Source organism: Anopheles merus, chromosome X, assembly GCF_017562075.2.
Source record: "Anopheles merus strain MAF chromosome X, AmerM5.1, whole genome shotgun sequence".
NCBI classification, from domain to species: domain Eukaryota; kingdom Metazoa; phylum Arthropoda; class Insecta; order Diptera; family Culicidae; genus Anopheles; species Anopheles merus.
In genome coordinates this window covers 4,466,038-4,489,140 of record NC_054081.1, presented here as the reverse complement: position 1 = coordinate 4,489,140, position 23,103 = coordinate 4,466,038, and the positions used below count along the sequence as shown (strand labels likewise).

Genomic DNA, 23,103 nt, shown 5'->3' with positions numbered 1-23,103 from the left:
AATGTTAATTGGTTCATAAATTTTACAGGAAGAGTATGTTTGCCTGTAGTAACAGTAAATGTTTGAGGGAATGATGAATTTTCAAGGGCTTTCTGCTGCCAAATGGCATCCAAGATGGCCAATCCTATTTTGGCTAATATTTGACCTCGTTCCTACACAGTCCTTCGGTTCATGGTGTTGATACCCGTGTATTTGACCTGATCACACGACCATTCTTAAAATTTTTTGCTCGGGCAGTTAGAAGGATATATAGGCCATGATTAAGCGAAGCTATGTGAAATAAATTTCAAGAAAAGGACAGCATTAAAATGATGATTTATAAAACGCCATCTAATGAGCACACCTGTACAGCTATGGAGTGGTGGTGGGAGCATGGAATCCGACCTACCCAATTTGATTCCGGAGCCGATTCCGGAGTTGGCGGCGGAGCCGATTCCGGAGTTGACTTCGGAACTGATTCCAGAGCCGATTCCGCGATCAAAATTGGCGCCGAAATCGGAATTGACCTTGCCCCGGTAACGTAATCAGGATAGACTCCAGAAATAGAAATAGCATCAGTTTCAGAAACGAAATTAATCTGAAAATCTCCATGAGAATGGATCGTTTACGAGTAAATTTTGATTCTTTGCTGTTATCAATACGTAGCATCATTGAACCCGAATGCTTATTCTTGTGGAGATGCTGAAACCGACTCCGTTTCTAAGCCGATTCTGATTTCGGAGCTATTCCGGTTTCGGATCTGATTTCGATTTCGGAACTGATTCCGGACCTACTATCCGGAATCGATTCACTACTGTGGAGCATTCGTTTTTTGTTTAACTATGGATATTAGAATTTTTAGTCGTTTAAGCTTAGTCTGTGGCACTTGGGTCACCAGTTTCTTTAAGCTAATAAAAGGTTCATTTTGCTGCAAGGGTCAATAAAAGTGTTATAAATCCGGTTTAAAGTCAATTTTTGTGTAAGCTCTACATTTTCCCGTCTTACTCATTTCGTTAAATGCATCATCAGAGCGAATTTACACTATCTTCACAATGAACAAACAATCTCCCCAAAAAAAAAACCCAAACGTCGGTGTGTGTACGACAGCACAATGCCCACCGTACCTACACGGCACTGTCAGAGCGCTGCCTTTGCGAAAGCAAAAACACCCACAGCCAGCGCTTGCTCACCCCTGCCACAAGCACCAGATGTAAACAAACTCAGCTGTCAGTTGAAACTTTTCGCAAACACACGGAGAAAAAGTTGCATTGCTTTCTTTCCAGTCGTTCATCTCGCGATTCTTCCAATTGCTAGCGATTTCCTGTCTGCCCCTCCTAAGCGTAGGTGAAAAATAGGAAAACTAAACGGTGTGTAAGCGTGTCGGGAAGAAGGCAGCACAGGAAATTAGGCGAAATCGTAGGCGTAGGCACACAGTACAGTGAAGAAGAAACGCGCCTGGCGTGTCGCGACCATTTCGGTTGATTCACTCGATGACGAACCAGCGCACGATGTGTGGTTGGCCGGTGCAGGACCGATAAAGGGGCAGCGCGGTACACGCCCACCACCATCCGCCAGCACGGTCAGCGCCTCCACCATACGGAAGTAGACGGGCGGTAGTAGCGTGGGCGTAGGAGGACGGACACACACAGTCACACACACACACACACACACACACACACACACACACACACACACACACACACACACACCGTAGCATTTACCATTGAGCTGTGAGAAACAACAACAAACAACAATAACAAAAAAAACATGCAAAACCAAAAACCGGTACTGCACATCCTGGTGGTGGGCTTCCACCACAAGAAGGGCTGCCAGGTAAGCAAGGGAGAAGAATGGGGGCACTTCCAGGAGCCGCTTGCTCATCGCTTGTTTCCTCCCGGCAGGTGGAATTCTCGTACCCACCGCTCGTGGCCGGCACGGAAGGGAAGGGCGAATGTCCGTCCGGCTGGAAGTACCTGCCAACGCTCGCCCTGCCCGACGGCTCGCACAACTTCAGCAGCGATTTCGTCTGCTTCAACCTGCCGAGCCTGACCGATCCGGAGCAGTCGGTGTACGGCATCTCCTGCTACCGGCAGATCGCGCTCGAGGAGGTCCGGATACGGACGGCCGACCTGACGCGCAGCACGGTGCAGAAGTCGGTCTGCACGCTGCTGTCGCTGCCGATCTACGGCTACGTCGAGGTGAAGCTGTCCCTGATTGCGCAGGCGTTCTTCGAGCAGGGCGACTTTTCCGCCACCGAGATACTGGTGAAGGCGTACGAGCAGCTGAACGCCTGCCTGGTGTCGCTCGAGCCGCAGGAGATCGGCTCGACCCGGCTCCACTTTGTCGGCGTGCCGCTGCGCGATCTGTTACTGAAGTAAGCGGCGTTGGGCGCCTTTGGTTTTGCTTTGTAATTGCGTATCAATATCAATTTCTCTCTCTCTCTCTTTTTATTTCTCCCTCTCTCAGATGGCGGCACAAAATCTTAATCCTCTTTAAGCTGCTTCTGCTGCAGAAGCGCGTGATATGCTACGGCTCGCCGGTCCATCCCACGTGCGCCCTCATCCTCGGCATTGCCTCGCTGCACCCGGAGCTGATCAGCAAAGGCTTCCAGCAGGTGGCTTGCGTTAAGTGCGTCTATTTTTAACGGCCAATCCCTTCTTACCTAGAAGCGAGTGTTAATCTCCGTCTCTTTATTGCAGAACTTCCCGGCCGATGTCGCCCATGCCCACCTTTAGCACGCCCGTCGAGGAGCAGCATGGCGACGCCCCGCCGTGCCGGACTACGCTCCCGGCGATCGTCACCGAGCAGGAGGCACCGCACGAGCCGATCGCCCCCTGCCGGGAAGCGGACGAGCTGCTGACCGATCCGGACGGGCGCAGTATCGCCAGCGCCAAGGAGGCCGCCCTCGAAGAAACGACCACCACCCCCTCCTCCTCCTCCTCCTCCAGCCCGTCGTCTGGGTCCTCGATGGAGGCGGCGGGTGGCGGGGACGGCGCCGGCCCCAATGCACGGCCGGCCGCCGCGCTGCTGCGCGAAACGAGCGTCGACACGATCGCGTCCAACTTTTCCAGCCTGTACGCGATCGAACCGTCCGAGTGGGGCGCCCCGCTGCGCATCTTTCACGAGGGCGTCCTGTGCCTGCCGTACATCTCGCTGCCGTACATGGACCTGCTGACCGATCCGTCGGTCAAGGGGTACATGATCGGTGCGTCGAACGTGCTGTTCCAGCACAAGCGCCAGCTGGCCGACGTCATGATCGACGTCGAGTCGACGCTCATCGACGTGCTGGACGGGGAGACGAAGCGCGAGATGCAGCTGAGCACGGAGGACCTGCGGTTCGTGGACTTTGTCGTGCGGCACGTGCAAACGCCGAAGGAGGACGCGGAGGGCAGCGAGGCGTGGATACGGGACCAGCTGTACGGGTACATGGTGGCGCTGCTGAAAACCTCCCTCAATGCGGGTAGGGAAATTATTTAGCCGCAAATACCTCCTTTCGCGATTTACATTGGTTGTTATTTAATTTGTTTTTTTTTTCTTCTCTCTCTTTTTCTCGTTCCCCTTCCAGACGGCAGCAAAGAAATTGAGCATTTCAATGCACACTTTATGGGTGCGTTTAAGGCGACCCGTTGCTATGGCGACTGGCTGGAACGAACGGCGGGTGGGTCGGTGCCCGCCTTTGAGGGGCTCGGTGGGGGCCACCCGTTCGCCGGGACGCTCTCCGTTGCCGATATGAAGCTACGAATCGCACAGTGAGTGTTTTTTTATACCTACACAATAGAAGTTTGAGTATTTTTTGCACAAGTAGGAGAGAAAAGGATGTAATATAGGGTTTCCAAGTCACTTTCAAATGTAAACATTGTTATTCACCGCATGCAAGATGTTAATCCACATCAATCTGACATTTCATTTCCATCAAAATAATTTTTAATTGCATCAACATGATTTTCAACACGCCTCAAGCTGGATTGAGTGTGACAGGTCTTTGTTATGTGTTGAAAGTCATGTCAAAAACTGAAATTTGAATTAAAGCAAATACACCATTTGACAACATTTGAAAAACATTTTGGATGTGTTTAATAATTATGTGTACAATCGAAAGTGACTTGAAAAACCCTGTATGTAAAATGGTATATTTGATCAAAAATAAAGTTTCAGTTCTTACACATGAATTTCAACACACCACAAAGAAATTTCAAACTCAATTAAGCTTGTGACGTGTCGAAAATCATGCGGAAGAGATTAAAAATTATTATGATGGAAATGAAATATCAGATTCATATGGATTACCATCTTCTGTATTCCTTACAGAGTTTTCCGAGTCAATTTCCTAAGTGAACAACATGTTTCATTGTTTGCAAGATGTTTTTCAACAGCTATCAAATGTTGTATTTATATCACGAATATTTATCAATTCTTCCACTTGATTTTCAACGCATCACAAGCTGGACTGAGGTTGACAATTCTATTTGATTTGAGTTTGACAAATAAACCATTTGATAGCTGTTGAAAAATATCTTGGATGCGGTGAAGAACAATGTTTACATTCGAAACTGACTTGGAAAACCCTGTATTTGTTTCAAAATGAAATTTCAGTTTCAACACATGATTTTCAATATATAACAAAGAACTGACAAACGCAGCTTGAGTCGTGTTGAAAATCATGCTGTAGAAATTAAAAATTATTGTGATGGAAATGAAATGTCATGCAGTGAATAACAATGTTTACATTCAAAACTGATTTGGAAAATCTTGTAATGCTGTGCATATTAGAGATTGGCTTGGAAAACCCTGCAAATACTTATGTGGTTTAAACCATTACATTTTAATACTAAGGCTACTCTGATCGACATCTTTTACCATCATTTGTTACCATACAGTATAAAATGAGGTGTATTATTAGTAATTTAGTTAACTTTGACAGAATTAAGAGTAAAATGCTTTGATCCTGGAATCGGATGTCGGAGTTGACACAAGACCCAAACGCCTATTCTTATGGAGATGCCGAAAACGACTCCGATTCCGAAGTTGATTCTTATTTTGGAGCCAATTTCGATTCCAGAGCCGATTTCGATTCCGGAACCGATTACGATTCCGGAGCCGAATCCGGAACCAATTTCGGATCCGAATCCGAAACCAACTCCGGATCCGATTCCGGAACCAACTCCGGATCCGATTCCGGAACCAACTCCGGATCTGATTCCGGAACCAACTCCTTTTCCGGAGTAGGTTCCGATTCCGATTCCGGAGCCGATTCCAATTTCGGAACCGATTCTGGAATCAATTCCGCAAACTGATTCCGGACCTTCTACCCGAAATCGATTCCAGAAAACTTCACAGCTAGCCTGAATCGATTCCAATGAAAACGTCATTTATCGCATCACTAATCTGTACTGTATTCTCTTGCGCTTTACTGCTTTACTTTCAGAACGATGCAGAACAGCGAAAGTGGGCGCAAGCTGAACCAGGCCGTTACGAACACGAGTCGGGCGGTGGGCGGTGCACTCACCACCGCCAAGGGTGCATTCTCCAGCTGGTGGACGTCGTTCACCGCGACCCCGCAGGGCGGACACATGACAATGCAGGGCTGCTCGGAGCCACCGTCCCAGGACCCGTCGCCCATCGGATCGGATCAACTCGGGGCCGCAGACGACGACGCCGCCGCCGCCGCCACCGACGATAGCGTTGGTCGGGAGCAGCGCAATCGTACCAGCGAGTCGGCCGAGGCAACCGGCTCGCCCAAGCACGTCATAGCGACGGCCGAGGTGGCGGCCCATCCGACCGCCAACAACAGTGTGGTCGAGATTGGCCGGGAAGCCGAGCTGCTCGACAGAGGGACGTCGACGGCGACAATAATGGCCGGCGAGGCCGTAACCGACCAGACGAACATTCCGCGGCGCACATAAAAATACAGCGACATCATCTCAGCTTCGGCTTCGCTCTCAACGGTACTGTAGAGAACCGAACAGTGTTTTGTTCTCTGTTTTTTGTGCGAGACAAGGGAAGGACAGGACCGCCCCCAGATCTCAGATGGCTCGCGAAGCAGCCCGCAAACCCCGTTTTGTTCCTTGTGTTTTCCCTCCCAACCACATACACACACTCTCGTATGTACGTATATATATTTACAAAAAAAATTTATTGTAATACTGTATCGCAAACGCAAACTCGGAAGAATATTATTGCAGGAGAGCAGCACAATCAGGCGCTGGAAAGCTTAAAGCCAAAATGCGGCCAGTCACACAACTAGCGTTAGACGGGGCGCGGGCGCGTGTGCCATTCGTGCCGGTGGGGGCAGAGGGTGCAGCCATCGGACCATATGTTTGCGCGTGCCTCACTGAAGAGGGGGGGGGGGATATACTTAATAAATATGGCATACCACTGACGCACCGCGCCGCGCACAATCTTGCCGACCAGAAGCCCAGGCCCGGGTCTGACCGATCAATGCTCGAAGTAATCGTATATTCGTTTAACGCATACTTACACTTAGCCGAATGAGAAAGAGAGAGAGAGAGAGAGAGAGAGAGAGAGAGAGAGAGAGAGAGAGAGAGAGAGAGAGAGAGGGAGAGAGATAAATAAGGAGAGAGTTGATGGTCGCTTTCCGACACAAAGCGTGCACTTAGCGATAAAGAGCGCCTAAACAAGGGCATTTCGAACCGGAAGAAGAATGCTTGTTGTTGAACCAAGGAAAGCGAGTGTCTAATATAAAACCAATAAAAAACAAATGTATAGCGCAAATGTGATTATTTTTTAGTACAGATATACTTTATTTACAACCGATGGCGACTCAATGAGCTTGCTCTATTAGGCGTCATCCAACAATTACGTAACGCACAATACCTTAGTTTGTTTGTTTCATCCAGCCATCTTCCTGGTCCTCCATAAATATGTCCATCTTTCCAGACTTTGGCTCCAGATGTTGTAGCATCATCAAATTGATTATTCTATTTCCCATAACATGTGTTGTTTAATATGTTACGCATGTCTCACAAACTACCAGTTTTCTTTTCGTTTGAAACGAATTGGGTTTGCAAGGAGTTGGATCGGTGTATCACCTGTTTACAGCGTTACGGTTGATTCTCGTGCCATTTTCTTCCAATCGCCTGTCGTCACTTGCGAATCGCATGCTACTATGGTCGTCACAGTAACGGAATGCAACGTTGCTGCGACGATCCTGTGTTAAGCTTTTCCGACCGTGGTAACCAAATTCGACAGACCATTCGGCTGCTAAGTACATAAAAAGTAGCGAGATCTTTTTTTTTTGTCGCAGAACGCACGAAGATGAATCCTCGTTTATTACTCATTTGTTATTCGAAAAAAAATAAAAATATATTTTACGTTACATAACAAAACTTAAACTCACCCTCTCCCCCATGTAACAAATCGTAGTACATTGTTTGTCATGTTGCGTACTGATTTGCTCTTCTTAAAAGCTGCTTCTGCTAGTGGGATGCAAAAGCGAAACTAATTTACTTCTATACAGGCTCCATGCTTCTATTGATACGCTTGATTGCTTCCAACAGCTGCATTTTAGGAACAAATTAAACATTAATCTCGCCTCAATCCATTTTGTATTAGCTATTCTAAAGGACCAAATCCCTACATTTCTTGAGCAGTGTGTGCTCGTATGTTTCCAAAGCCACACGTTTTCACCGTCACTTACTTATTCCTATTTCCAATATCATTCTAGAATGCAAAGCGTTGCTGCGGCGGCTGCTCGGCGCACTGCTACATCGGTCCGGAAGGGGCAAACCCGCCCTGTGACGAAGAATCGGCCTGATAGAACTGCTGGTTCTGCATCTGATCGGAGGAGTCCTGCGTGCTGCTGTTCTCCAGCAGCTCACCCTCGAGAATGTCCTTGAAACTGTGGAAGCAACAACAACAAAAAACGAACATTTAACACCCACTCCACAATTGCTTCTCGTTAAGGACAACGCTTACCCGTTAACCGTTTCGCCGTTGATAAAGTTGATAATGTTCATCGCCGTCCCGTCCATGGTCGTGCCGTTCGACGAGTGCGACTGCGGATCGAGAAAGCTCATGTAGTCCTCCTCCTTCAGGTCGCCCAGCTTCTGCATGTTCTGCACCGACAGCTGGTTCTCCTGCAGCAGCCGGTCGTACTCCTGGTAGATGTCCTTGAACTCCCGCACCTCGTCCCGGTTTTTGGTCATCAGCTTTTTGTAGTAGTTGTGCAGCTGGTAGACCGGGGCCCGCCCGATACCGTGGCACATGCGCTGCACCATCGCGAGCGTCGGCACCGGCCCAATCTCCTCGTCCTGCTCGGACCGGGCCGACCGGAGCGCGCTCGTCAGCAGCCGCAGGTACTGGTCGAGCCCGTCCACTATCATGATCAGCGCCGACTCGTTTATCTCCGAGAAGCCCTCCATGCACAGCAGGCCGCAGGCCGCCTTCCGCAGCGCCTGCAGCACGACCGGCTTCGACAGCTTCACGTAGTTGCGCCGGTCGCCGCGCGTAAAGGGCGTCTCGTCCGGCAGCACGAACCAGAACGGGCGCGTGATCTTCTCCATCCGCGTCAGGTCGACCACGTTGCTCGCGGGAAAGTGGACGGTCGGCATCAGCTGGCACGGGTTCAGTATGTAGTTGCAGCCCGACTTGGTCGAGTACGTGTCGATGAGCGTTTGGATCATTTCGGTCTGCTTCATCACCTCCACCGTTTGCGTGACGAGCGGGTTCTTTAGCGGTACGCTGTGTGGGGGAAACAGAGAGAGAGACAGAGCAGAACAAAATGGCATGTGGATGAGAGGGAGAAGCAGGGCCAAGACCAAGAAAAAACAGAACTGCTGCTTACCGCTTCTCTCTGGTGATGGTGTACGGCAGCTTGATCTGCTGGAATTTGTCCATCTTGCTCATCGTCAGCACGAGATCGTTCGCATCCAGCTCCTTCCGGTCGTCCGAACCGTCCGCCAGCTTGCCCCAGTGGTTTCGCTTCATCGTGCGATTTTGTCGGGCCAGAGAAATTGATACTTGCTTTCTCACAAACCAGCCTACCAACACGTCTCGAATACAAATCCTACCAGTAGCAGAGCATTGAAACCGTTCTCCGTCGTCTGTCGAGCATGCAAATCCAGCACACCTACCAATGTAACCAGCAGCTAACAAGTTTACATCAAATCGGAGCTGACATAAATTATAAATTGTGCACCACGAGGTGAAAGACGAATTTTAGATAGAACACTTACCTAAAACAAAAAGCTACCAAGTAAATAACTAAGTTTTGTTTTAAAAAATCTCTTTGCAGCGTCTCGCACGGACGCTTTGTTTTGGACCGGGGGATGAGTGTGTGTGTGTGTATGTTATTAGACGAGCGGCCAGAGTGACCAGAACTACGCGGTTTATCTGTAGTACTACAAATTATTTATGGTGCTATTAGATTTGGTTTACCCAAGCGAAATTTTTCGGGGATAATGAACACAAACTCATGCCATCTCTTTCTATTCATCAGCCCTACTCTCTCACACGCATCGATGAACTTTTACACATCTCTTTGTTCATTGTACTATATTTGAAGGGTTTAAAAGTGATAGATAACAATTCATGTTCATGAACTAGTTATGGTCAAATGTTAATGGTGTAATGTTAGTACCATGGTCGACCTGAGTTCAATTCCATTTTTATTGTTTTTTTTTATGATTTAAAGTTTTATTTAATTTTTAAAACATCCAGCTCCAATAACTTCAAACTCATTTACTCATTGCTAGAAATGCGTGTTTAATAGTTAATCTGTTATTTTTATTGTTTTATTTATTTCTTTTAATTCTTTTAGTATCAGTACCCCTTCATACAAACAAACCAGTAAATAGCACGATAATGAATAATAATATGGTGGCGCAACTGGCAAAGTGATTCGAAGTAGAACTAGCGATGTGGTTGGTAGCATCAAGGATGAAGCATGATCATGAGTGGAGGGAGTGAATCCGAATGTTCATTTCTATTTTTAGCTCTTTTTTGCATGGGTTCATCTTTCACGTGTGTTCACTATCCCGAAAATGATCTGTATTTCGTTGGTCTTTTCGGGGATAATTCGTTAACGAATTATCCCCGAAAAGACCAGCGAAAACCAGCGTGGTCGGGAGCTTGGGTATAGAATTGGAATCGGTAGTTCAAAGCGTGTTTGACAGTTACCATGTTTCAAAAAATGAATTCGGATTTAACTAGGTAGACTCTGTACCGAGAGGAATTCAATTGTCGGAGAGCTAAATAACGTAAATTAAACCCCATTTTCAATTAAACCCAAGTAGCACAATCCCGTTAAGAAACCGTTAAAAGTATGCCTAAAAGTATTACTTTTAGCTTTCCATACAGCAGTAATTTTAGGGCTTACAACACTGCGTAACGCTTTCCTGGCTTCGTCAATGCTTCGTTAAAAATTAAAATTTTGCCGGTATTTTTAACGAAAAATATCAAACTCAACGAACAAATCGACAGAGATGGCTGTATTGCTCTTTCTCATTCTATATGCATTTTCTAGATCTTCGTTAAGTTACAACAGAAGGTGTTAATATTTCTTGGAATAAATGCATAAATTCACCACAAATACTTTTATTCGACATTTCATCGTTTTGTCACTGCATATTGTCACTTTATCACATAAGTTTCTTTCATTCCATGGGTTTCTTCCATTATATTAGCATGGAGGTCAGCTGCAGCCGTGGACGAAAAACTTGATGTCCAAACGCTATCCAAATCCAATATGCTGCGGAATATAAAACTTATGTAGCTCGTGTGAAGATAATGGTAATATCGATACACTGACCTGTTATAAAATCATGATGACACACAAATTAAACATTAGTTGATAGAAATTGTCGCAGACGCTTGGTTTTGTTGCCATCTACACAAAAGCTACACACACGAAGCTTGACGAACTTTTTGACATAAGAAATGGAGGCGCCATGTACGTGACCATGTACAGTATGTCTCAAAAATTATCGTCATCAAGAGCATGTTATTTTTCCCAAGAAAATATAAATTTTATGAAATTTTTTCTCATTTGCAAATATTGCATACACTTTATCAAACTCTTCACATATATTATTTGAACATATGAAATTTTATTTTTTTATTTTTAAATTATTTTTTTATTATCACCGCAGATTCAAATAGAGGAATAAAAGAAAACACATAGTTTTCAAACAGTTAATAAATAAAATGGTTTGGTGTAAAAAAAACGCATTATTACATACATAAGAATGAAAAAATGATTTCCGAATATTGAATAAATTGGAAATGGTATAGATAAAATTTGAAAAACACTGTGTGTTATATTAACCCGAATCGATAAAAACGAGTGTAACGGAATACGTCGTTATGATGTAACGCTGTCCAATGTCATATTCTCTTAAGAAACTCTATTTGATTTTTAAAAGCTTTAAAAAACTGTTAATAATCAAATAGAGTTTCTTAAGGCTACTTGGGAATGCATGTCTGAACAAAAACAGACATGCTTTGTGTAGGGTGCATACGAAATTAGCCTTAGCTTCGGATATTAAACGGAGCACCGTTTATCCGGGCTTCTCACGGACAATGAGGTAAATGATATATTTTATCACCAATTTCTGATTAATTTTTAGAAAATTATCTTATTTTTTTGATAAAAATAACTCCATTTTTATGAACTACATGTTTTTCCAATGAGAATATGTTTAATTTGTCTTGAATTATCGTGTATTTTGTTATGACAATGTGCTCTTTAACCGCTTTATCAAATATCCTCCTCAAAGCGAGGAATTGCTATTTTTGGAATGCATCAGTCATTCACCGTCTGCTAAACGAAGACTTTCTATACTCCGTTTAGGTATAGAGCTTGAGTCGTTTAGAACCCATTTAGTGGTTGTTTAGTGGATGTGTAGCACTTGGGAAAAGCTTATCTGCGTTTATATGAAAGGCAAAACAAACACAGAGAACCCAAATAACCAAGATACCGAAAACGCCACCAATTTCCTCTGCTAAAAATCCAGTTGCATCGAACAAGGCAAAACAACTGTCAGTATGGTGGGTTAAACCACACATCTACAGAAGCAGCCACTTCAATGTTTGTTGAAGTCAGTTTTTTTTATGCACGGGTAATTCATTTACTCAACATATATCACCCCAAAATGTGTTTTATTGTGTAAAGGAAGCTATAAAACTTGTATGTTTAAGTTTGTTTGTTGTGAAACATATTTTTGTAAGATATTGATGCGTGTGTTTGTTTACTTGCGAATGGGCTCTTTCATTTCGCTGGTCTCTTCACAGTTTATTTATTAATAATATTGCCGAAGTTATGCTGTGATGTAAGTGAATGAGTTAAAGTAATCGATGTGTTAAAATCATGTTCAGAATATTGACCTTAGTCCGCACTTTATCCATCTTTTTCTCGTCAACATGTTTGGAAAGCGTGGGTAAGGTCAATACATCTTATTAGAACTGACAGCTCCAATTGTTCTAAAATTTGGTGGGTTAACGACTGAATCGACCACCACTAACCAATGTGGGTTTGAAGTGGCTTTACAATGGGTTAAGGCCGATTTGGTTATTTGGGAAGTTTTCATCGTGTTATCGCCCCAAATAGCCAGCTCGTACTTTATAGCTGATTTAGGGCTGTTTACCGAAAAATCGTTCCGATGTCGTACTTTGTGGCTGATTAAGAGATAGACGGTACTTTGCCGAACTATGGAGCTTTTTAACAGGCACGTGGTACTCTTTGGAACTTTGCGGCTGATTAGCACTATGTGTAAGGTTCATGATGGAACTTGAAGGCTTGTTAAGAAAGGGTACTGAACTTGGTGGAACTTATAGCTTTTTAATGCATGACATCGGTTCGAGGTGGCTCTTGTCAAAGTGTCAAAGACGGACGCCGGCAATAATCTCATTGCTGCTGCACAAGTTAGATTCGTTAATTGAAGAATGAATATGAGTGAAGTGATTGTGAATTATCAGCAAATTGTGTAAAATTTTGTGTAATTCATCAATACAAAGGATTTAAAAATATACATATGTGTTTAAACGAAACAAATCTTGTTGTTTATGTTATCGATGACGCTTGCTTGAAAAAAAAAACACAAAGAAAAATAATCCCTGGCATCGTGGCATAAGGAAGCTGCTTAGGCGCTGTTTGAAAGACCCACATAGAACTTTGATGCTGTTTATCTACTGCAAAAGGCGAATTAGAGCAGCGATCTTTAGCGTGCCAAAATGAGCTGCTTAAGAAATTCTGGCTATTTGGGGCTGATTTTATTGTTGAAGTATAATAATTAACCTATTCTGATATACTGCACGTTATTACACTTGCGAATAGAATTTTCATGTCAAATCACTCGCTCGCAACGGTCTTAACAGAAGAATACCAATTCCACCTACTTAATCTAATACGGGAATACCATGTTAAAAATACCGCGCTCTTTGTTTCTAGGGTACCCACTTTGCTCCTACCGATAACCGCCAAAACAAATCTGGCCACACCGCCGGCCGGCACGATTTGACAGCTTCGACAGTTTCTGGAGTCAAACCAAAAAAAAAAAAAACTGGCCAACCAAAACGTAAACAAACCACGAGAGCATCGGCTGTGAAAAACAAACAAGTACCCTACGGCCGATTCAAATTTGTATAGACAGTATTGGTTAACCATTTCTGCTGCCGTTGCTTGAAACTTCGTGCCACAAAAGCGAATGTAAAACACTACCCCTGCGACCGAGCGGAATGACAGCTTGGACTCGCTTCGGTTGCCCATCCCAAACCGCCGACAGCCCAAAAACCGCAACCGAAAAACACACAAAGAAGCCGTTTCGTTGACGGGTTGGCAACAGTATTTTGGGGGAAGGGGGTCTGTGTGTCGCTGTGTTGTTGCTGTGTGTTATCAGTCGGTAGGCTGCCTTCCGTCACACTAGTTGCCTGCGTGGACGCCGCTTCCGTGTAGTTTTAGGTGCCCAACACACAACAAAGCGCCCGGTACGCCATGGAGGAGGAGAAAACGGACTGTGATAGCGCACGTAAGTAGTGTCGCAGGTATGATAGGCAAGTGTGCAGTATGAAGCCAGCAATCGAACGGAAGCTACTGATCGGAATGATTGTAAATTGTAGATTTTTGCGAAGCTGATTGCGCCTAGGAGCGAATGGTTCGGAGAAGGAAATACCTGCCGGCCACGGAACAAATAGGGAAAGGAAGACGAAAGCAAATCCTACTCTTACAAAAGCGAGTTTTTTTTTTGTAATGTTTTGTAAACTGTAGAATTTTATCTAATCAAACGCTCCAGCCACCGCACTCTGTCCATGTGAGACACAACAACCAGAAGCGTGTGGTTTTGCGGTCCCTGCAATGGCGTCCCAGAGCTCAAGCCCACAACCTCCAACTGCCACGTGACTGAGCAAGTAACAACTGCTTCACACACATTCTCTCTCTCTCTCTTTCTCTTTGTGTGTCCAGTCCAGCATTAATAGTGGGCAGTTCCTTTTTTTTTATTTAAATTTCTCTAACCTCCACAATGGGAGGCACTTTGAACGAACAGCGGTTATCGCCTTTTCTGTGTTGATAAAAACTGCACTATCCTCGCTTGTGCGCGATGCATTAGAACAACAGCGCATACTGCGCCTAAACACTGCAGCGGTTGGTGGATGGGGGTCGGCCTTCAAACTGCAAACCATGCAGCGCGCCCCCAGCAGCCTGCTCGGCACGGTACCGCTGTTGCTGCGACTGTAGCGCGATAAACGCTTCGAACGCGCCGCCGCAGCAGCGCAACCCAACTAGGTCAAAAGAAGCGAAGCGCGCTCGTCTCGCTTATCGGGCGCCGCTGCTCTCTTCCCGTTCACTGCGCTGGCATTCACGCTGTGCGAATCTTCCGCGCAACCAGTCACTCACAGCATGTCCTCCCGTGCAGATGCGCAAATGTGCCAACCGATCCTGACGCTGCAGGCGCTGCTCGACTTCGAGCAGGGGCCGCACCCGTGGAAGAACCTGGTCGAGCCGATCGCGCCCCGCTCCCGGTCCCGCCATCTCGGCGACCGCTACCAGGTGCTGGAGTTTGCGGACGGGCCGGTCACGCAGGTGGCGAACGAGTCGCGGCCGCAGGTCCTGCTCTGCCACGACTTCAAGGGCAACTACCTGAACGACCGGTACATCAACGGGGTGCAGGGGGAGGAGCGCTGGGTCGACTATCGGTTCTACAACTGGGCCGCGATCGACATCTTCTGCTACTTTAGCCACCATTTCGTGACGGTGCCGACGCTGCAGTGGCTCAACTGTGCGCACCGGAACGGCGTGAAGGTGATCGGGACGCTGATCGTGGAGCACAAGAACGTGCAGCTGCTGCGGGACATCCTGCAGTCGGAGGAGTTTATGCGGCGCGTGGTGGAAGCGCTCGTGGCCGTGTCGAAGGTGTGCCAGTTTCACGGCTGGCTGCTGAACATCGAGTGCGGGCTGGAGACGGGCAAGGTCGGGCTGCTGCGCGACTTCGTGCAGCTGCTGACCGAGCGGTGCCACGCGGAGATCCCGGGCAGCCTGGTCATCTGGTACGACGCGATCGCCAAGACCGGCCGGCTCGAGTGGCAGAACGAGCTGAACAGTGCGAACGACACGTTCTTTCTCGCGTGCGACGGCATCTTCCTCAACTACGCCTGGGACCGGCAGAAGCTCGAGCGGACGGAGAGCTACATCCGCAACTACTGCCCGGACCGGCGGCTGGACGTGTACGTCGGGATCGACGTGTTCGGCCGCAGCCAGAAGGCGCAGATGGACACGCACGCCCCGCTCGAGCAGGTGCTGAGCTTCCCGTTCTCGGTCGCACTGTTCGCGCCCGGCTGGACGTTCGAGTCGCTGGAGGAATCGTCCCGCCGGGACCGGCTCGAGCCGGACGACCGGAACGTGCTGTTTCTGCAGATGAACGACCGCTTCTGGAACCGGCTGTGGCGCCACCTGTACGTGCGCGGCCCCGTGCAGCTCCCGTTCTACAGCTCGTTCTGTCTCGGGTCGGGCAAGTTCTACAACCGGCTGGGCAGGACGCAATCGGCCGAGTGCTGGTTCAACCTGGCCAAGCAGCACTTCCAGCCGACCATCCCGTACACGCCCCCGCTCGAGTACGGCACGCGCAGCGACCCGCTCGCCCACTGGACGCACCACTTTGACGGGGCGCTCGACGGCGGCTCCTGCCTGAAGCTGCGCAACGACGCCCGCGACAAGCGCCTGTTCGCGTGCGACTTCCCGTGCGACGACGATCTGATCGTGTGCTACGCGCACCGGCGCAGCAACCCGACCGCGATCGACCTCGGGCTGGTGCTGAAGGCGTACTGCGGCCGGCGCCACGAGTGCCTGCGCATCGTGTGCGCCAACGCGGACTGCCACGTGGGCGAGCGGAGCAACGAGGTGCGCGCGCTGCCGCTCGACAAGGAGCAGTCGCTGCAGCTGCTGAAGCTCGGCGCGACGTCCCAGCTCCCGCTGGCCGACACCGTCAACGGGTGGGACATACGGTGGGTTGCAGTGCGCAGGGTTGCTGTGGCAAGGGTAGCGCCCTTAAAGTTGTGTTTATTTCTTTATTCTTTCACCCACAACAGGTACTACTATCTGTCGGCGGAGCGGCTGCCGGTCGGCATACGGATCGTGGACATTGGCATCAAGCTGCACAAAGAGCCGGACGCGCACGAGAACGATCACGCACTGCTCGGTGCCATCCATCTGCAGGCCGGCATACCGGCCCACCGGGACCGTCTGCTGCAGCGCACCGTACTGGTGTTCGATCGTCCCGAGTAACGCTACCGCTACCTCCCACTCCCCCCTTACTTCCTCCCTCTCTTGGCTAGCAATAAACGTGTAACCGAAGCATGTATGTTGGCAAACGGACTCGATGCAAAAAAAACGCAAGAAACAATATCACCGGGCTCAATGTTGCTTCAATCAACCTTGGAGAGATAAATGGCGATGGCGCTCTCTGCTTCCAGCTGCTTCCAGCTGCTGAGAGGCAGTACTACAGCACCCTCAACCCTCGCCCTCTGGCTGTCGAAGCTGGCATTTAGAGAGTGTGCAGTCCGCGCCGCCGTCCGCCTGCGCTTCAATGTCAACTGGAGCTGTGCCCTGCATGCCAACACAAAACGCTCTCCCTCTCTCTCTCGTCCTATGCTTTCAATACGCACATCACGCTAAAGAATGCTAATTACAAGCGATGGCCGGCAAATTCCATTCCCAGCTGCCCAGCAAAGCCCTGCGGGGCCAATCCGTCCAGCCGTTTCGGATTCAAATTACAGATCCGCACACAATCACACACACACACACACACGCTCACACACTGTGGCTGTGGGGAGGAAGCAAACAGGTTTTTGTTTTTTTTGGAAGTTTTTTTTAGTTTTGGCGTGAGGATGAAAAATGACCACATACGGTTGGAATGTTGGACAAAGCTAACGACACACACTCACACACACGCGCACTCCATAAAACCCTCCGACAAAGTGAGCGCATGGAATGTGTTTTTTTTTTGTCTAGGAGTGTGTGATGATGTGCGGTTGCGTAAATATGAGAGAATGGCCCCCTCCGATTGCAAGAGGAGGCGCGCGAACTGCTGTTGTGTTGCTCGCCATTCACCATGGTGAACCAAACGGGCGCGCACACACACACGCGTTGATCCCACAAAAGGGCTTGAAAATGTGTGCTGAAGAGTGTGATGGGTGGAGGGAAGAGGGATGAGAGGGGAGAGTAGGGTTTAAATACTTTCACTTTTCATCCTTTCTGCACAGGGAGACGGGGAGCGAAAGATTAAGCGAAGAGTTTGAGCAAAGGTTTAATTGCGCTATCCCCAAAGAAAACCGGAAAGACACGGTGTAGACGACGAACCCGTGATATAATTATTGTGAGGGTTCTAGTGATGGGTAACGTTGGCGTAAATTCGGAGTCCAATAATTTAGGATCCGACTCCGGAAGGTAGGTCTGTACTGAATTGTCCAGAACCGTTCGGAGTCATTCGGATTCGTTCGGTATAATCCGGTGTCGGATGGAGTCATTCGGAGTTGCTCGGAGTCTTCTGGAGTCATTCGGAGTCGGCTGGAGTCATTCGGAGTCGGCTGGAGTCATTCGGAGTCGGCTGGAGTCATCCGGAGACATCCGGAGTCATCCGGAGTCATCCGAAGTTGCTCGCAGTAGGAGTCTTCTGGAGTCATCCGGAGTCGTCCGGAGTAGCCTGCAGACGTAGTCATCATTCGGAGTCGGCTGGAGTCGTTCCGAGTCATCCGGTGTCGTCCGGAGTCATCCGGAGTTGCTCGAAGTAGAAGTCTTCTAGAGTCATCCGGAGTCGTCCAGAGTCGTTCGGAGTCGTCCGGAGTTACTCGGAGTCGACTGGAGTCATTCGGAGTTGGCTGGAGTCATCCGGAGTCATCCGGAGTTGCTCGGAGTAGGAGTTTTCTGGAGTCATCCGGAGTCGTCCGGAGCAGTCTGCAGACGTAGTCATCATTCGGAGTCGGCTGGAGTCGTTCTGAGTCATCCGGTGTCGTCTGCAGTCGTCCGGAGTAGCCTGCAGACGTAGTCGCCCAGAATCGTTTGGAGTCGTCCGGAGTCGTCCAGAGTAGCCTGTAGATCTAGTCGTTCAGAGTCGTTCGGAGTCGTCCGGAATCATTCGGAGTCGTCCAAAATCGGTTGAAGTCTGATACTTCCGGAGTCAGCCCGAATCGACCTTGGAATCAATGGCCTGCATACGAAGTTCACGTCCAAAGAAAAGACAAAAAACTGAATTGAAATGCACAACTAAATCGCAAGCATATTTGCACCGGATGGCTCCCGTTGACTCCGACCGACTCCGATTCCGGTCAAATCCGATCGACTGTGGACAACTCCGAATGACGCCGGACGAGTTCGACTCCGTATGACGCCGACTCCAAACGACACCAAACGACTCCGGATGACTCCAAACGACTTCGGGCGACTCTGGACGACTTCTACTCCGAACGACTCTGGGCGACTCCGGGCGGAACTAGTGGTTCAGATTTTGCCGGAGTCAGAGTCGGGCTAACAATAGCCGGAAGTCGGATCGGAGTCGTGGGTGCGCTCCAAATAGCACATCACTAGAGGGATCATCATCCCCCGTGTTGTTTGCTGTCATTTATTTTGTATGATTGAATGTGAGTAAGTCCCATAATGGTGATGACTTGTAACAGCAGACTCACCCCCTAGATTCGAACTCAAGCCATCACGCTCGCAAGCCCGACCGCTTTGTAATAGCACCACGCGGGCACCGACGAGTTTGCTGCGTTAAACCCCCAACAAAAGCAAGCGATTATCGAGCTTGCTGTTGTTTGAGCTAATGTAAGGAACAGCAGAAATTCACCAAACGGGAGCCTTTTAACAGTGTCGAAACGTGGTATGCGGCTGGACTTTCCTCCAGCAGCAACTGGTTGTTGCGCAGTGTAGCAAAAACCCTTTTTTTCTTCTTCGACGTAATCGCTTGCTCGCTTCGGTTGCCTATCGCTCGCGACACAGCCTCCACAACGATTACAGCATTGCGGCGATAGCGAGAGCGAGGATGCAGACGGATACATAACACAACACACTCCTCCCACGGAGGCTCCCTTGCCTCGCCATCGGAGTTACGAGGAGGCTGCTTCGCGATGTGCTGCATGTGAGTGAAGATTTCCTCTTCGCGTCCAGCTCTTTCCGCCTCTCTCTCTCTCTCTCTCCCTCTCTGTCTTTCAAACAAATGTGAACTGCGTTGGAGCAGCAGGGTGTCCATCTCGTTGGAACTTTCTTTCGCCACATTTTGGAGCTCTTTCGGTTTCCCCGCACTGCAAACCAAACATGGGGGGAAAAAAAGAAGACGGCCCGATGAACGGTCAGTCGTACGACGCTCGTTTTGGGGGAGGCACTTCCTGCTGCTGCCGGATCAGGAGCGGCCAAAGAGAAAGACCAGCGAAGGCGTGTATGCAAATGCGCGCGAAACTAGTGTCGCGCGCGCGCGCGCTCGTCAACAGCTGACCCACCCAATGCGCACCAAATTGGCACTCCAAAAATGGAAAGAAAAAGCGAAACGCGCACGTTCGCCACCACTTTCACCGCTCGGTTCGGCTTTCGGTGGGGCAGTGCGCGAGGCGAACACTTTCTGCCCCGAACCGTTCTTGCTGTACGCCAGCCACCCATTGCCCCCGTTTGCGCGGGGGTTTATCGTAGCCGCACACAGAGTTGGCCGCTGCATCCGCTCCGCGTTCGCTATCGCTCGTGCTTGGGCGCAGTGCACGGAAGTGCATCTTTTGAACCGCTCCGCCACGGACGGCGACTCCCATCAGAGAGGAAATGTGTGTGTGTGTGTATGTGTGCGATTCAACTCGGACCGACAGTGACGATAACGAACGTTCACAGCGTTGTGCGGAGCAACGGCTCGAAAGTAAAACGAGCATCGCTGCATCCCTTCCAGCAGGGGTGGTAACCTGATCTTTTGACGCTAACAGCCGGTTTGGAGAATGTGGCATTCCCTCTCTCCCTCTCTCTCTCTCTCTCGCTCTCTTGCTCTATTTTGCTACACTTGCTTTATTATCTTACTTCACGCACGTTTATCTCATACGACACAATTGCACATATTGGGCGAACCCCCGACCCGGAAGGGACGCTCATGACCTTTCCCAAGCGTGTGCGGCAAGTGCTTCTTCCCCTCCCACTTTTGTGCATTGCCGCCGGGTGCTCTTTATGCAACGAAACCGGGTCAAAGGTAGCAGGCGAACCGGGCTACAGAACGGAGCTAGCGAAGGCCGTGGGCGAACGCATTGCAGAAGACGAACCCCTTCTTTGCACCCAAGATTCGTGTGTGTGTTTGTGTGTGCGATGCTGCTGCCTTTGTTCTAGAGCTTCTTGGACGGTTTTGAGCGTGTAGTACGATGCTTTTGGAAACAATTAACATACCTTGAAACTCTGCCTTCTGGGTGGAAAGGGGTCGTGAAGACGGGGCTCGTGACGTTTCGTGCTCGTGTGGCGTCGGCAGTCTCAGCAGGGTGCTAATGAAGGCGCTCTAATTACGGATCGTAACGTAGTGGCCCACGTGAAGCGCATCTCAGCGGGCACCGCAGCGAAGATGAACCACCGCGATGAACCAGTTCCGTCATCATCAATGTACCTTTGCTCGGTTTTATTATGATGCTTTTTCTTTATGACCCTTTCTGCGGTCCGTCTCTGTGATATGGTTCGAACCCGCGTGTGAGGTGTATCGCAACGCGTGGCAAGACGCTCGCGAAACTTTCTGCCTTCGCGGAAGTGTGCGCGCTGCTCTCCAAACTGCAAAGTGCCAGCAAACGATCACGCAAGCCCTATTCTGGTGACGCGATCGTGCCACGCAATGGCACGCATTTTCTCCCCGTATTTTGCATTACAATGTTGCGTGCGTCCGTGTGTGTGTGTGTGTGTTTGTATGCTCTTCCCATACGCATATGGTCGTACCGGATTTGTCAGTTGGCATCGTGATTTTGTTTTTTTTTTGTCCTCTCCACTGTGAGAGAAGCAAAAATGAAAAGGTTCGTCGCTTGTCGCTTGGAGTCTTTCGTTTTCTTTTGTACAATTCTCTACACAGTGACAAACGCTTGACAAGCGTCCAGTGTGTGTGGAGGCGAGCTTTAAGGGCTTACCGTACTTGGCATATTTTCTGTTTCCTCACGCTCCCTCCCTCAACCTCCCTCTCTCCCTACTTTTTTCTATTCACCTTAAAATAATTTACAGAAAATAAGCCGATACGTGCGCAGCACACAAAATCAGCGATTGGGGTGGCATTGGCACCCAATCGAGCGTCAACGTGCAACTGACAGCCATTTCAAATGCTTATGAATGAAACAACAACGTTAATAAATATCCCAAAATTTTCACCCATTCCAGCGGGGGAGGGGCGGCGACCGACGGGAATAGCGTTAGTTGACCCTTTTGCCGCGTGCGCGTAACGAGGTAAAAGCGGCGCGGCGTATCAGGGACAAAAGGTTCCGGGGGTAGCTTCCAATGCCCACCCCCCTCTCCCCTCCCTGCAAACTAACCTCCTACCTGTGTGGTGACTGTGCATATCTCTCGGATGCACTTGAACGCACTCCAGTGAAAGAAACGTTTTGTTTCCCGACCGTTAGTAGCGAGCGTTGCGTTGATTGAGCGAACCGATAGCGCACGGATAAACGGCGTCAGCAGTGCAGCGTACATAACTCGGATGGAACGGTGCTCAGAGCCGGAGCAGGGAAAGGGAGAGGGATTTTCAGCCAATCAAAAAGCAAAAGAAGTCGACGTTACCGGGGGAAACGGCATCTAGCCGACCTTAACCATTGATGATGCTGTTATACTGAGATGGTCGAAATGGTATGCCCTTCAGCGGGCTCTCCATCGATCCGTGCGGGATTTTGAACGGTGTGAATTGTATCTCGCTTTTTTGGAAACACCCCTCGGTTTTACGCACCGTATACCGCTGCACGCAGCGTGCGAGTTGGTTTTAAAATTTGCGCACTAAAATTAGATACATTTTCAAAAAATTAGAAGGTTCGTCGCTTACTCGTACAATTTCATCGGTTTGGAAACTATCGCTGCAGGTGACAGAGGGTGGCAAGAAGAGTCATCTTGCCACAAAAGATGAAGCAAATTTTGTTTTAAAATTGAAACCTCATTGATTTGATCCTTCAAAGCGCACTGGTAAGGGAGCACTAATTTCGTAACAATGTATTTCAACCTTAAACAAAACAAAACAAAAAATGAATCTAAAGCACTATTTTATATGCAAAGCTTTTGTTTGAGCGACTGTTGTAATGATGGAAAAAATGAAAGGAAAGCATTTTTGAAATATGCAAGGGTTCGTCGCTTACCTGCTGAAATCGTTTGTTTGTTTGTTCGAGCAGCTAGAATGGGAGCGTTTTCTTTCTATTTTTCTCATTATTTGCGCCTTATGCTAAGCCTTAATTAAGTGTAAGATCTTCTAGAACGTATGATGCAAAAAAAATGCCTCGCATTAGCTAGGCCAGAGCGCAATAAAAATAAATCAAGAAGACATGTTTTTACCCGATCACCCGGTGCAAGGTCGCCTTGCATACCCGGGCCCAGCAGCACTGGAGTGGGATTGCAACATGCAAGCTGGCAGTACTGTCGTGAATCTTGGCCAAAGATGAAAACCGGAGAGAAAACCCCATCTCTCTGACGAGTCTCCGCACACCACAGAGAGA

At 48.6% G+C, this 23,103-nt stretch overlaps 3 protein-coding genes across 5 annotated transcripts; 2 read left to right on the top strand and 1 right to left on the bottom strand.

Annotated features, from left to right (window-relative positions):
* The first annotated feature begins 1,215 nt into the window (after positions 1–1,215).
* On the top strand, positions 1,216–6,716 carry LOC121593535 (late secretory pathway protein AVL9 homolog). The gene is made up of 6 exons (XM_041915985.1): positions 1,216–1,812; positions 1,881–2,353; positions 2,446–2,607; positions 2,679–3,439; positions 3,545–3,728; positions 5,405–6,716. The coding sequence occupies exons 1-6, from the start codon at positions 1,747–1,749 to the stop codon at positions 5,880–5,882; spliced, it is 2,124 nt and encodes a 707-aa protein (XP_041771919.1). The 5' UTR covers positions 1,216–1,746; the 3' UTR covers positions 5,883–6,716.
* Positions 6,717–6,805: 89 nt separating this feature from the next.
* LOC121593543 lies at positions 6,806–9,285 on the bottom strand. 3 transcript variants are annotated; one of them, XM_041915998.1, is made up of 4 exons: positions 9,174–9,285; positions 8,783–9,086; positions 7,915–8,679; positions 6,806–7,837 (listed from the first exon to the last, which is right to left on the bottom strand). In XM_041915998.1, exons 2-4 carry the CDS (start codon positions 8,923–8,925, stop codon positions 7,702–7,704), a joined length of 1,044 nt encoding a protein of 347 aa, XP_041771932.1. In that variant the 5' UTR covers positions 8,926–9,086; positions 9,174–9,285; the 3' UTR covers positions 6,806–7,701. The 3 variants fall into 3 exon arrangements, with proteins under 3 accessions (XP_041771932.1, XP_041771941.1, XP_041771950.1); XM_041916007.1 differs by having other exon boundaries at positions 8,783–9,067; XM_041916016.1 differs by having other exon boundaries at positions 8,783–9,111; positions 9,174–9,282.
* Positions 9,286–13,499: 4,214 nt separating this feature from the next.
* Positions 13,500–16,785, top strand: LOC121596019 (cytosolic endo-beta-N-acetylglucosaminidase). Its single transcript, XM_041920587.1, has 3 exons — positions 13,500–13,961; positions 14,847–16,431; positions 16,516–16,785. Exons 1-3 carry the CDS (start codon positions 13,928–13,930, stop codon positions 16,709–16,711), a joined length of 1,815 nt encoding a protein of 604 aa, XP_041776521.1. The 5' UTR covers positions 13,500–13,927; the 3' UTR covers positions 16,712–16,785.
* The last annotated feature ends 6,318 nt before the right edge of the window (positions 16,786–23,103 follow it).